The sequence below is a fragment of the Furipterus horrens genome, unplaced genomic scaffold (assembly GCF_987537825.1).
Source record: "Furipterus horrens unplaced genomic scaffold, mFurHor1.1.pri manual_scaffold_4, whole genome shotgun sequence".
In the NCBI taxonomy this organism is placed as follows: domain Eukaryota; kingdom Metazoa; phylum Chordata; class Mammalia; order Chiroptera; family Furipteridae; genus Furipterus; species Furipterus horrens.
In genome coordinates this window covers 176254082-176267655 of record NW_028327174.1, presented here as the reverse complement: position 1 = coordinate 176267655, position 13574 = coordinate 176254082, and the positions used below count along the sequence as shown (strand labels likewise).

The 13574-nt window shown below is 50.2% G+C and overlaps 1 protein-coding gene across 6 annotated transcripts in view; it reads left to right on the top strand.

The window, feature by feature from the left end:
* The window catches only part of CORO2A (coronin 2A), a 51609-nt gene that overhangs the window by 15303 nt on the left and 22732 nt on the right, over positions 1 to 13574 (top strand). For 2 of the 6 annotated variants that reach the window (XM_090274475.1, XM_090274472.1), the window contains exons 2-3: positions 4248 to 4479; positions 9424 to 9624. In XM_090274475.1, coding sequence (XP_090130601.1) covers positions 4423 to 4479; positions 9424 to 9624 — 258 coding nt within the window. In that variant the 5' untranslated portion in view covers positions 4248 to 4422. Of the gene's footprint in view, positions 1 to 394; positions 525 to 2837; positions 2900 to 4247; positions 4480 to 9423; positions 9625 to 13574 lie in introns of those variants that run through there. The other 4 variants (XM_090274477.1, XM_090274476.1, XM_090274473.1 and 1 more) reach the window with 3 other exon arrangements.

The window sequence follows — 13574 nt, the reverse complement described above, 5'->3', positions numbered from 1 at the left end:
AAGGCAGGCTGTGTGCTGATTTGTGTCCGAGGCAGGAGCCTGCTGACAACAGAATGCAGACCCTGGCCAGGTGCCCCCCCAGAAGGGGGGTCCAGAGCTACAGCCCTGCCTCCTGCTCACTGGGATCCTGAACAAGGCCCTCTCCCTCTCTGGGTCTCAGTATCCCTCTCGGTCCCAAGACAGATCCAGAAACTCTGTCCAAGGAACAGACAGTGAGCAGGGAGCGGAGCCTCCAAGTTTTCAGTCTCCTGGAGGTGTCTTTAGAAAATCGCGTGTGACCCTTATCTCCCGAAACTGCCAGATAAGGAGATTGTGGGGCAATAAATCTGCATGGAGTTTTGGTCAAGGCCTGATGTGGGGGAACAAACAGGAAGAAGCCCTGTTCTGTGTCCCAGAGGGTGAAGGCCGGAGGGACACAGCCCTGTGAGCTCTGGGGCCGCTGCCAGGCAGATAGCTTTGCTCGCCTCCGGGTTCCGGGTTTGGTGTTTGCAGCCTGCAGAGCCCTCAGAGGATCATCTGAACAGGTGGGCAGGGCAGAGGCATCTCCGGTCTGTGGGCAGACAGTCAAAATGGGAGATGGGGTAAGATTTGCCCAAGGTCATGAAGCAAATGGGTGTCAGCATCAGAACTCTCCATCCTGAGCCACACATCTGCTATGAAGGGACAGGCCCAGCCCCGGGTCCTCATGTCCACGATGGGGGTCACGAGAGACTGGGGTGCTGGTGAAAGTGCAGTCCAAGAGCAGGTTGTTCTCCCCTTCTGTGCCTACCTAGGGATCTGGCCTGTGGGGGCACAAAGCAAAAGGGAGGGCCATTTGGGGATGGGTGGATGGATGGACAGATGGGTGGACAGACGGGTGGACAGATGAAAGAAGGAAGAAACACAGGGAGCAGGACAGAGGAAGGGGAGGGAGCCCCCGGCAGCTGAGCTCCTACTTAGTGCCAGACGTGTGCAGGGTATTTTACATCCATTGCCTCCTGTCATCCCCAGTGAGACGCTGTCGGGTAGCTGTTAGGATACCTACCCTTCTGCAGGTGAGGACACCGAGGCCCGGAGACAAATGGGGTCTAGGATTTGGACCTGGTACCTCTGCTCCCCCTGCCCTGGGCTACCTCGTGGTTCAGTCCTGGGAGCTGGGAAGCCCCCCTGGAGGTGGTTCTGTTTGAACTGGGCCGGGAAGGTGTTGTGAGAGGAGGGAGCACCCTGGGAGCCCAGCTAAGTGCCCATGGGCTCATGTGGGCTGACTAGGTTCCAGACAGAGAGAAGGGGCGTGAGCAGGGATGGGGTGTCTGGGAAAACATGATGCTTTGAGGGGAGAGCAGATAAATCAGTTTGGTTCCAGGGGCAGGTCTGTGGAGATGAGACCGCTGGGGGGTGCCAGGGATCTCACACCCCAAGTCTAGCCGAGGGCTTTATCCTGAGGACAAGGGATTCCTGAGGGAAATGACAGGGTGAGGGTGGGGACAGGGTAGGGTCCTGGGCTGGGGCGGAAGAGGGGTGAGGAACAGCAGAGTCTAAGAGGAAAGGCTGCCCACGCAGGGCACAGCGTGAGGGAGAGACAGAGAACAGGGAGGGACCCTGGGGCAGGGGAAGTCCAGCCATCTTAGAGGTGCCCTGCCTCTCAGGGCCTAGGGACCTGGCACTGGGCTGTGTCAGATCAGATGTCTGGAGGAGGCGCTCCCTCAGGCTTAATCTCATCAGGTGGAAAGACATTTTCTTGGCTCCCTCTCTGAGTCAATCTGTATTTCCTGTGGGCCTGTGGCAAGGCATCTGTGCTGGACCAGGAGGACGGGAGGGCTGGGGGAGGGGAAGTGGGGGCGGGGGCAAAGAGAACCTGTCTTTTACTTGGTGGCTGCAGGAGGCCTCTGCCTCCGATGCTGATATGGGGGTAGGGGGTGGATTCAAGGTGGGACCATGACACCACGCCTCCCCCCACAAAAGCCCCAAGAGCCCCAGTCCCCTGAGCACAGGGCTGAGCTTAGCTGCTGGCCTCCACTCCGAGAGCCCTGCCAAAAAGATGCACAAATATACACTCTTCAGGTTCTTCTTGACCAGCAGACTGCTAGCTTTCACTCTGCTGGTCTATTCCCTCCATCAACATGGTGAGCACTAGGGGTCAGGACTTGGTGCCTAGCAGGCTGCTTTGCACTTTCTGGTTGGGGATTTTTTGTTTTTTAAATAATTTTTTTTAAATACTTTATTTCCTTATTTAGTTTTAGAGAGAGGGAGGGAGGGAGAAAAAGAAGGAAAGAAACATCAATGTGTGGTTGCCTCTTGTGTGCCTCCCAGCTAGGTACCTGGCCCACAACCCAGGCACATGCCCTGAGTGGGAATCAAACTGGCGACCCTTTGGTTCACAGGCTGGCTGGCACTCAATCCAGAGCCACACCAGCCAGGGCTGGTTTGAGATTTTTACTCAGATCCCCCAAATGGTGAGCCCTCAGCATGTAGCTGTCACGCCCTAAATCAAATCTTCGCGTCCTGTAGACATTGGGACCACAGCAGTGTGAACAGCAGACATTTGTTGAGTGCTAAGTGTTCACCCAGCATGGCTCCCTGAGCCCTGTGGACTACCTCATTTTATCATCAGGGCAGTTCTGTGAGAAAATGTGGACCTGGGACCAAACAGGTTGGCTTTGAATTCCAGTTCAGCTGTCTATTAGCTGTGTGATTTTGGGCAAGGTACTTAACCTCTCTGTGCCCCAGTTTCTTCATCTATAAAAATGGGGTGATGGCATTTATGGAATTGCTGTGAGGGTTGATTAATACATGGAACATATAATACTTCACACATAGTAAGCAAGGTAAGTGTTAGCTATTATTTTTTTATTGTTGTTACAATGTTGGTTTTCTGGGTGAGAAAACAGACACGTGAAGTAATTTGCCCAGAGTGACACAGGTATGATGGACATGTCCTATAATCACAGTGTTCAGCCGGATACCCAAAGAGCCACACGTGGCTACGGAGCCCTTGAAATGCTGCAGTGTGGCGAAGGGGCTGAACTTGATGTTTTATTTTATTTTCACTTCAAGCTAATGTGTGACTAGAGGCTCTCTGTTGGACAGAGCTGGTGCCTGGGTCCCGCACCCCATGATATGATTTGAATGATTCTAATGTGCGTTCCAAGTTGCAAACCACTGCCCTGTGCTTGAGCAGCCTGGCAAGGTCATGGCCTCTCACCTTTTCCTGCTCTCGGCCATGTCCCTGAGAAGTGTATGCATGTGGCAAGCAGGGACTGAATTGTTTGTCTCTGGCCCCCCTACCCCTGCCCCCACCACAGGGCCTGGCACGGAATAAGCTCTCAGGTAATGATGGATGAAGGCTGGGATAGAATTAAATCACATTCACCTCTCTTTACAACCGTTCTTGGATTTTTCAGCTCTGAAATGTTCTGTTCTCTGGCTCTCTGGCTCTCTAAAAAGTCAGTTCTAGAGCCTTCTCTTTCCCAGGCAAGTTGTCAGAGTCAGGGTTACTAGTAACTTAGAATCGTTGCATGTAAATGAGGTCCAGTCTTCTGGAGACCTCTGTGGTAGGTGGGGGGGTGGAGGAGGGAGCAACTTGTCCCTGTTTGCCAGGGACCTTCCCGATTTCAACACTGGAAGTCCTCCAGCCCAGAATCCCCCCACCCCATCCCGGGCAAACCTGGAAAGCAGGTCACCCTTCTTCCGCCGAGAATGACAAGGTCTCCACTTGCTATGAAGGGGAGAAGGAAACTAAGCCTGAGGGGTGGGGGACCCTTGTCACCCCAGACCTGTTGCTGGCTTGTGGAAGGCAAAAATAAAGACACCTTGTGCCAAGAAGAGACAGCTAACCAGGGCCTGGCCTCAGAAGGACAGAAATGACTGGCTAAAAGTCTCACTAGTGAGAAGCAGCTGAGACCTGTGGGCTCCTCCTTCCTCCTGGTGATGAAGAGGGGCTCCGAGGGAAGTCGCTGGTGCAGGGCCCTTGGTGGCAGCGGGGCGGCCTTGGGTTCCTGATCCATAATCCTGCCACCTCTTGGGTGTATCAGAGGCTCTGGTAAGGACGCAGGATACATTAGAAAGGAGCTTTCCTAGTCAAGTTTGGGGCCAAGGCCAGGATCAGGTTAAATTCTAAGATGATTGACAATAGGTCAAGGATTAGAGTCCAGGTGAGGGATCCACCCATAACTAGGTGTTTATTGTGTTAATTACTGGTCTTTGTAGAGCACCTTCAAATGGAGTGTTCTGTACTCTTACAGTGCTATTTTTTTATGTTTTAAAACTAGGAAACTTGTGGTTCTAATCTTCTTCTGTTAACTGCGGCTGATATAAGCTTGGTGTTTGGACTTTCACGAGGCACGTATGGGGCTAGTTCACTGACCACAAGGTCAGGTTTTAAGAGGAAAAAATAAACTAAAACTCCAAACGTTAGACGTGGAACCACAAACGTACAAAGGGACAATGGTAGCCGGCAGCACCAGACATCTACCTGCCCTGGACACTCCAAGATCAAATCAGGTAATTTCATTTTTTCCCTGAGTCCAGGAGCAGTGCAATTAATGGATAATTTATTATGCTAGTTTGCACCACACCCAATTTGGGTTTCCTTACTGCCACCCTGCAGCTAACCCTTGTCCTGCAATGATTGAGGGCAGGGCTGGGAAGACCAGCCTTTGGAGGCAGGCAGGAAAGGCTCTGTATCGATCTGTGAGTCTGTCTCTCTTTCACCTGTCAGAGAGGAGCGTGTGGCAGGAAGAGGAGCCTCTGGACAGGATTTGGCTTTTGCTTCCTACCTGCATTGTTCCTGCTCCGATGGTCTTGGTCAAGTTGCTTCCCCTGCACCAAATAGAGACAATGATCCCCAGGAGAGCCCCAAGGGGCGGGACAGGCAGTCAGCCATTCCACATCAGGCATTAAGAACTCAACTCAATGGGATGTTAAACCCAGAGATAACCAAACCCATCTCAGGGTGGGGAATTCACAGCCCACAGAGCCTAATCCCTTGGCTTCAGGGCCACGAAGCATGCATGGGACAGAACTGATGCCAACCCTGCTTTGTGCCACACCTGAGTCAGCCTGCTGTGGCTTTGATGTGGGCCCAGCCAGATGGGACCGGGCAGGATAGCATGGCCCAGCCTGTGGGCGAGGCCTCGCGGTCCTGAGGGCCTGAGACAGTCCGCATTTCCAGCAAGCACTTGCTTGTGGGGAAAATGAAACTCCTGTTCTCAGAATTGCTGAGTCCTTAAACTCATGAATGCACCGATACACATGTGCGAGCACAGAAGCAATTAACATCCAAACAGACACACACATGCGCACGCACCACAGGAGTGAGTACAGGGATGCATATGAACATGCTGATGGACGCAGCGTGCGTGCACAGACTTGCACACACAGTCACACAAAGTTCACCAGCATATATGTGTTTACATGCCCATACCACAGGCAGAGGGAGGGGTGGCCTGCTTGACTTGGCGCTGCTCCATCCCCCACTTCTGTAAGTTTCCCTCTGTGGTATTAGGTCTGGAAGAACCTTGGCAGTAAAGATAAGGTGGTGGAAGGGGTGGGTGGTGTGAGGAACGGAGTTGGGCATGGGGGCAGAAGGTCACTGACGTTCACTCTGCTCCAAGGCCAACTAGTTCCATCAGTGGAGGCCAACAACCCCTTTTACGGAAGGTGTCCACTTTTTCCTGAGCCTCATTTTCCTTTTCGGTGAAGTGGGGGTGATAATGGTCTTGGGCTGATGTGGGATCCAGGGTGTCATCATGGTCATGACCTTCAGGAACCTGGAGCTGGAGACTGCAGAGACAGCTGGGTTCAGTTCCCAGCTCTACTACTTACAGTCATGTGATCTTGGGGTGGGGGGAGGGGTTACTTCACTCCTCTGCCTCAGCCCCTGCACCTGTAATGGGAAGCCAGGTAGCCCCTATCTGTTCAGTTCATACACAGGGAAAGCCCTTGGAATGGCACCCGGCACATAGCAACCAGCCCAAAACTGTGAGTTGTTTTTTCCATAGAGGGGACTGTGAGCTCAAGTAGAGTTGTTGCCCAGGCTTCTTGAGGCCCTCTGACCCTCACCCTGACCCTGGGCAGAAAGCCATGCCCCAGGCATGGAGCCAAGCCCCAGGCTGTAAAGGGAGGGCACTGGGAGTGGCCAGAGAGGCTGGGGCTGTTGATGAGCAGCAGAGCACGTTGATTTCAGCAGCCACGACCTGGCCCCTTGTGCCACATCCCCCCACGGGCACTCAGGTGCCAAGGCTGGATGGTCCCCCTCCTTGGCGCTTCACTAACTTGCCCTCTCCTCTCCACCCTCTCTGCCCCACTTCAGCCCAGGTGACCGTCACCTCTCATCTGGTCCACCCTTTGTCCTCTCAGTAGTCAGAGAAATGCCCCTGAAAGTGCAATCTGGTCTTCTCGCCCTTCTGCTTTAAACGCTGCAGTTGCTGCCCCCTGCCCTCAGAGTCCAGGTTCTTTAACGCGGCTCCTGCAGTGATCTGGGTCCTGCCGCTCCCCCTCTTCTCCCCTGCAGGCTTCCTCAGTTCTGGCCACAGCGAGCACAGGCACCTATTTGCCCACTGCCGGTGGCTGGGCCTGCATGGGGCAGTGTGTGAGTCAGGATGGGCCGGCTGTGCTCTGTGACAAGTAACCCCACTGTCTCAGGGGTTCACTCTGTAAGTTTCTTTCTCTGTCATGCTATGTGAGTCATTGGCAGTGAGGATGCTCGGTTCCATACAGTCTTGGGGGGGGGGGCAGGATGATGAAAGCTGTACCATCTAGAACATGTGGCCTTCTCATCTCTTGTGCCAAAGACAAGCATTCAGGAGGGAGGGTCACAGGCAGGTCTTCTATGCTTCAGCCCGGAAGTGGCACATGTCACTGGACAGTGGCTGCCTAAAAGCAAGGAGGCTGGGATGTGCGCGGAGTGATGGACTGTCTGGTGAGCCTCACCATTGGCCATAGACAAGTCCTCCCCATCCCCGCTGCTGCTCAGAGTTAGTTGGGGTGGGGAGCCTGGAGCTGAACCTGATGACTTCTCCCGACTTTCCCACCCCAGCCCAGGCCTAAGGCAAGCTTTTCAGTTGCCACTTAATTAACAAGACCCTAAGGAGGCCTTTGTCCCTGCTGTTTCTTTCTAAGAGGACTCCCAGGGCAGAGAAAAGCTGTACTGCCATTTAGCAGGTGGTGGCTTTTATCTTACACACACTGACTAAATCCCATTCTGATTCTATTTCCCTTGTCGAATTGACCGCTAGGAAGCTCAGACACAAATCTGAGGTCCACCTCGTTGGAGTGGGCCACATGGCAGCACACGTAGGGGAGCTTAACCCCCCCCCCCCGCCCCCGGTTCAGGTGATCTCTTTTGTTCCTTCATTTCCCACTTTCTTCCCATTTCCTCACCACAGCTTTTCCATTTCCTCCTATATTGTGTTCTCTCTACTTCTATAATGCCTCTTCCATCCTTTCTGGGATCATCTGGGCATTCTGTGCTGCTTCCTGTAGCTCTGGCAAATGTAGCCAGGGTTTGGGGCAAAGTTCCCAAAAAGAGTAGAAATGCCTGAGCATCACAGGACGGATCTGCCCCTGTGAGGCCGGTGGGCTGCCTGTTAGGGCTTGGCTCATGGGTCAGGCCCTTGATCACCATGACTTCCCAGGTCAACAGTCTAATCGTGTGCCTTTGAACTGAGCACAGAGAAGAAGAGCCTTTGGGGTCAGTTGCTCAGGCTGGGCAGACGCCTTCTTTGTCCCAACCCTGTGGGTATCCAGCCACTCCTGTCTTCCCCTGGCTAATTCCTAGGGCCTGGGGTGGGATCCTGCAGCAGAGCCTCAGGCTCTTTGTTGAGAAACTCTGACACTGGTAGAGAAATAAGACCAGACACCACCCTCCTATCAGGGCAGAGGGGCAGGGAGGCTATAGGGAACAGAGGGGAGCTAGATCTCTGCTACTTGGGGCATCAAGGAAGATTCTGGGGGCTTGGAAGCTGGGAATGGGAGAGTGCAGACTTGCAGAGATGGGTGCAGGCAACAGGTGGCTGCGAAGGGCAAGCCAAGCAGAGGGAAAGGCAAGGGCGAAGGTCCCAGGGGACTGGACATGCAAGAGCAGACACCAGGGAAGCTGGATGCTGCTCTTTATCTGGAAGGTACCCTTGAGAAGATGAGCAAGGAAAAGTCAATCTTGGAATATGGGGTGGGACCCAACCAGAAGGCCTTGAACAACAGGCTGAGTTTGGCCTTGAACCTATAAGGAGGGGCTGGGGTGGTACGGAGTACAGCAGGCTTGGTATCCGGAAGATCCCTCTGGCCTACATGGGAAGCATAGATGGAAGGCTCTGGTGGGGTCACTGAGATTGAGGGCGAGGGGTTTGATCTGAGTAGCAGCGAGGCTGAGGGGAGGCCACATAGTATCATGCATTTAGCTACTCATGAGGTCAAGACCCTCTCACAGGCCATTCATGATCTGGCCTAGCTCACCTCCAGCTGGGATCCTCTTCACTCACATCACCTAACTTACATGTTTACATGTGTGCATATGTTAAGTTTTCACATCTCCTTGTTAATCTTACCAAATGACATGTAATTCCCCAACATTCCATATTTTCTTCTATCTCGTGGCCTTTTCTCACGCTGTTCCATCTGCCTGGTTCACCTCCTACCTGCTTCTCTTGTCCTGCCAACATGGCTAACTCCTGCTTGCCTTTCAAAGCACAGCTCATGTGTCACTTCCTCTGATAAGCCCTCTGTGACTACCATGTACAAACCTCCATTATTACCTAAAACACCCTGGGTCCCAGCGGCCCTGACTTCCCCAGTGGCCTCACTCACAAGACTCCTTGCTCCTGTGAGGCTGTGCTTAGGCCCGGTGCCTGGCGCAGGGAGGGCCTGGTCACACAGTGGTGCTCTGTAAATATTGAGAGAACCAGTACGAGGCTGGATGAGAAGCGAGGACTGCTCAAGATGCCTGGATGATAACCGTGGTCGTAACTATGACTGTTGATCAAGGGATCTAAGTGTATCATCGAATTTAACCCTCATGACAAGTCTGTGAGAAGGATACTTTCGTTGTCCCCATTTTACAGATGAGAAAACGGAGGCTTCCAAAGTTAAGCCACTTGCCTGCCCAGCTGGCAAGAGGCAAAGCTGGAATTGGGGCACAGGCAGGCTGGCTCCAGAGGGCACACTGGGAGGGGGCAGGATGGCTAGTCTGTCTGGTGAGACAGTGGATTGGGAACGCGGTGAGGTCTCTCTATGGTTTTTCTGCTTTTTTGTGTTCACATTGAAGGGATGAAAAGCAGATAGGCCAGCAATAATTATACATCACCTCACCAGGTCCATAAAATTAGCCATAATTATAGCCTGTTCACCTGGGTGACCTTCCTGGCCTGTCACTTTCTCAAGGTGAGACCCCCATGTGTCCCACTGTCAAGGCAGTGAGCTTCACACTCCTGTCCCATTTGTCCCCTGCAGATGTCATGGAACCCCCAGTACCGGAGTTCCAAGTTCCGCCACGTCTTTGGCAAACCAGCCAGCAAGGAGAACTGCTATGACTCCGTGCCCATCACCCAGAGCGTCCAGGACAATCACTTCTGCGCTGTGAACCCGCACTTCATTGCAGTCGTAACTGAGTGTGCTGGTGGGGGGGCCTTCCTCGTCATCCCCCTGCACCAGGTAAGGATGCCTGGTGAGCCCCAGGCCCAAATAGCTTCTCTGGAGGCAGCTCAGGACAGAGGGAAGGTAGGAAGAGCCTGGCTTTCTGCTACCATGCATGGGTTCAAGTCCTAGACCTGCCTATTAACAGCGTGTGAACTTGAATAAGTCATTTCAGCTCTGTGAGCCTTGGTTTCCTCATTGGGAGAAATATACCTCTCCTGGGATTTCAGCAGTCGCCTAGCTATTCCTGGGATTTCCCCTCCACCCTGCTGCAAAATAATTCACTCCTGAATAAAATATAATTATTTTTAATCTTCACCCAAGGATATGTTTGTTGATTTTAGAGAGAGAGGAGAGGAGAGAGAGAGAAAGAGAGAGACACTGATGTGAGAAAAACAGAGGTTGGTTGCCTCTCGTACACACCCCGACCTGGAGTCAAACCTGCAACACAGGCATGTGCCCTGACCAGGAATCAAACCTGCAACCTTTTTGGTGTACAGGACGATGCTCTAATCAACTGAGCCACCAGCCAGGGCAATAAAATATATATATATATATTTTATGGGAGCTTCTCATTTTTTTTTCTTGTTTGTTGCTTATAAGAAAATCTTAAAGTTGCCTCCTTAAGAAAAAATTTATTTTCCATGCTACTTTTTTCTTCTAGTCAGTAGGACAATTTAAGATTTGCAGATAAAAGTCTGGCCCATGTTGGGGCAGTCTGGATGTCTTTTTGAGCCTCCACTCTTTTATCAGAGATGCTGCCACTCACCCCAGAAGTCCTGGTTGTCTAGACAGTTCCGCTGCACTGCAGGAAAGCCCACAACCCAGGTGTCCGATGCTCATTTCTCCCTTGTAACTGTTGTGGGTTCCAGTGAGAAATCACTGTCATGCATGTGCTTTTTCCCTGAATCTTTTCCTTATTCAACAGTCTGCTTTTTCTTACACCTCACGTCGAAAGAGGAAAAATTGACCATGTGCCAATATCTTTCAACAAACAAAACGTGTGAGCCTGTCTGTAGTGTGCACCTCTTTAGCTGGGTCTTGATCAAATTCTCTTCTCAGGGATTAATGTGCCTAGTTGCTGGGTCAACCTCCCAATATAATTTTTAATGCATTGCCAGACTCACATGACACCTGAGAAATCTCCAAAGCCACTTTTCCTCCCCTGAAAAGAAAACAAACCTTAAGCCAAAATCTAAGGTAGGAGAGGAAAACAGTAAGTGAACAGAAAGCTCTGGCTCGTCGTGAGAGCAAATGTTAACAGTAGAGGTTGGACCATATGCATTTGCTGATATTTAACAGTTTTTGATGCCCCCCCCCCAAAGCAGTTTCATATGAAAAAAGAAAAAAAACACTATTTTTTTTAATTTTATTTTTAAAATATATTTTATTGACTATGTGTTACAGTAGTCCCTATTTCTTTTCCCTTTGCTCTCCTCTTCCCAGTACCCCTCTTCCCTCCTGCAATCCCACCCCACTTAGTTCATGTCCATGAGTTGTGCATTTAAGTTCACCCTTTCCTATATTATTCTTAACTTCCCCCTGTCTATTTTGTACCAACCAATTATGCTTCTTAATCCCTGCATCATTTCCCCATTTTTCCCCCTTACCCCTCCCAGCTGATAACCCTCCAAATGATCCCCATGCCTATGATTCTGTTCCTGTTCTGGTTGTTTGCTTAATTTATTTTTGTTTTTGTTTTTTAGGTTCAGTTGTTGATAGTTGTGAGTTTGTTGTTATTTTAGTGTTCATAGTTTTGATCTTCTTTTTTTTAAATAAGTCCCTTTAACATTTCTTATAATAATGGCTTGGTGGTGATGAACTCCTTTAGTTTTACCTTGTCTGGGAAGCACTTCATCTGCCCTTCCATTCTAAATGATAGCTTTGCTGGTTAGAGTAATCTTGGTTGTAAGTCCTTGCTTTTCATCACCTTGAATACTTCTTGCCAGTCCCTTCTTGCCTGCAAAGTTTCTTTTGAGAAATCAGCTGATAGTCTTATAGGCACCCCTTTGTAGGTAACTCTCTGCTTTTCTCTTGCTGCTTTTAAGATTCTCTTTTTATCTTTAACCTTTGGCATTTTTATTATGTTGAGTCTTTGTGTGGTCCTCCTTGGGTCTAGCTTGTTTGGGACTCTCTGTGCTTCTTGGACGTGTATGTCTATTCCTTCACCAAAAGGGAAGTTTTCTTTCATTATTTTCTCACATAAGCTTTTAATTCCTTGCCTTTCCTCTTTTTCTGGCTCCCCTATGGTTCGGATGTTGGCAGGTTTAGAGTTGTCCCAGAGGTTCCTAAGTCTCTCCTCATTTTTTTCAAGTCTTGTTCCTCATTCTGTACTGGTTGACTGTTTTTTTTCTTTCTTATGTTCCAAATCATTGATTTGAACCCTGATTTCCTTCCTTCACCATTGATTTTGTGTGAATTTTTCTCCATTTCATTTAGCATAGCTTTCACTTCTTCACTTATGTGTTTGACATACTCAAGCATATCTGTCAAGCCTGTGAGCATCTTTATCACCAGTGTTTTGAACTCTACATCTGTTAGGATGGCTGTCTCCTTGTCTGTCAGACTGGCTATCTCCTCGTCGCTTAGTTCTCCCACTGGACCCTTGATCCATTCCCTCTTTTCGGCCATACTTCTCTGTCTCCTCATCTTGACAGGCTCCTGTGTTTGTTTGCCTCTGAGTCCTAGGTAGAGCTGTTGCACCTGCTACATTGTAAGGGGTGGAGTCTTAGGTATTCATCAGAAGAGGGCGACTCATTTCAAGTTGTGGCGCTGTGTGGGGGGGGGAGGGGTCTGAGAGGGAACAATGCTGCTTGCTCAGCACTTGCCCCTTTCCCACGTACTTCTCCCACTTCTGTATGGGACTGGCGCCTCTCTAGCTGTTGCCCTGGCCATTGTTCCAGAGTAGGTTGGTCTGTGGATGTTCTAGGACCCTGGGGGCCCTTTAAACAAGCAGATTCTACTGAGAGACTGGCAGTTTCTTCCTCCGCCCCCACTCCCACTGGTTTGCACAGTCAGAAGCAATGAGTCTTTAGTGTCCCCAGTGCTGGAACCATGAGCTGTGAGGTCTGGTCTGGTGCTGGGAGCACTCCCCAGGTGTTCCTCTCAACTTTTTTAAATGTTTGACTGTGCTTTCGGCCTGCTGCTGCTGCTGCCACCACAACACTGCGTCCTCTCTGCCCCGGCTCTGCCCCTCCTACCTGTCTGGATGAGTATTTCTTCTTTTAATCTTTGTTTGTTGGACTTCCATGCAGCTCGATTTTCTGGAACTTCTAGTTGTCTCTAGTTTTGAGGTAGTTGTATTCTTTCTTAGTTGTGGAGGGAGACCCAGCATGTCTGTCTATGCCTCCATCTTGGCCAGAAGTCAAAACCACTATTATTTATAGATGTGATTGACTGCATAGAAACACAGAAGAGCATACAAATTATTAGAAAAATAATAAGAATATTTGGGAGGTGGCTGGATAAAAAATTCAGAATACAAAAATGAATTGCATTTTTACTTACTAAGAATGCTTAGAAAATGTAACCATTTGCAGTGAGAAAAGGAGAGTGGATGCCTGGGAATAAACAAGCAAGACTTAGAAGGAGAAGATTACAGAGCACTTCTGAGAGACCAATATTCATGACCCAAGCAAATGGAAATATGTACCATGTTCATGAATAGCCGTGTTTTCTCCTCTCCCAAAATCCCACACCATTCTCCTATTTAGGACATGTTCTGTAGCCTGTATTCCCCCTTAGTACACCAGGCTCTGAGTACTTTAAACTATAGTCACTTGTGTTCTGCTAGTACCTGCCATACTTGGAATAGCAGGTATGTTGTTTATCCATATATCACATTGTGGGAACACATTTGGTGCTCTTAAGTTTTCATTGATTGAACAAATTACCCAGTGATTGTTTATCCAAATAAACAGGGAGGGCATATTTGGCAAAGGGCAAAGGCATGGAGAGGGACTATGTGT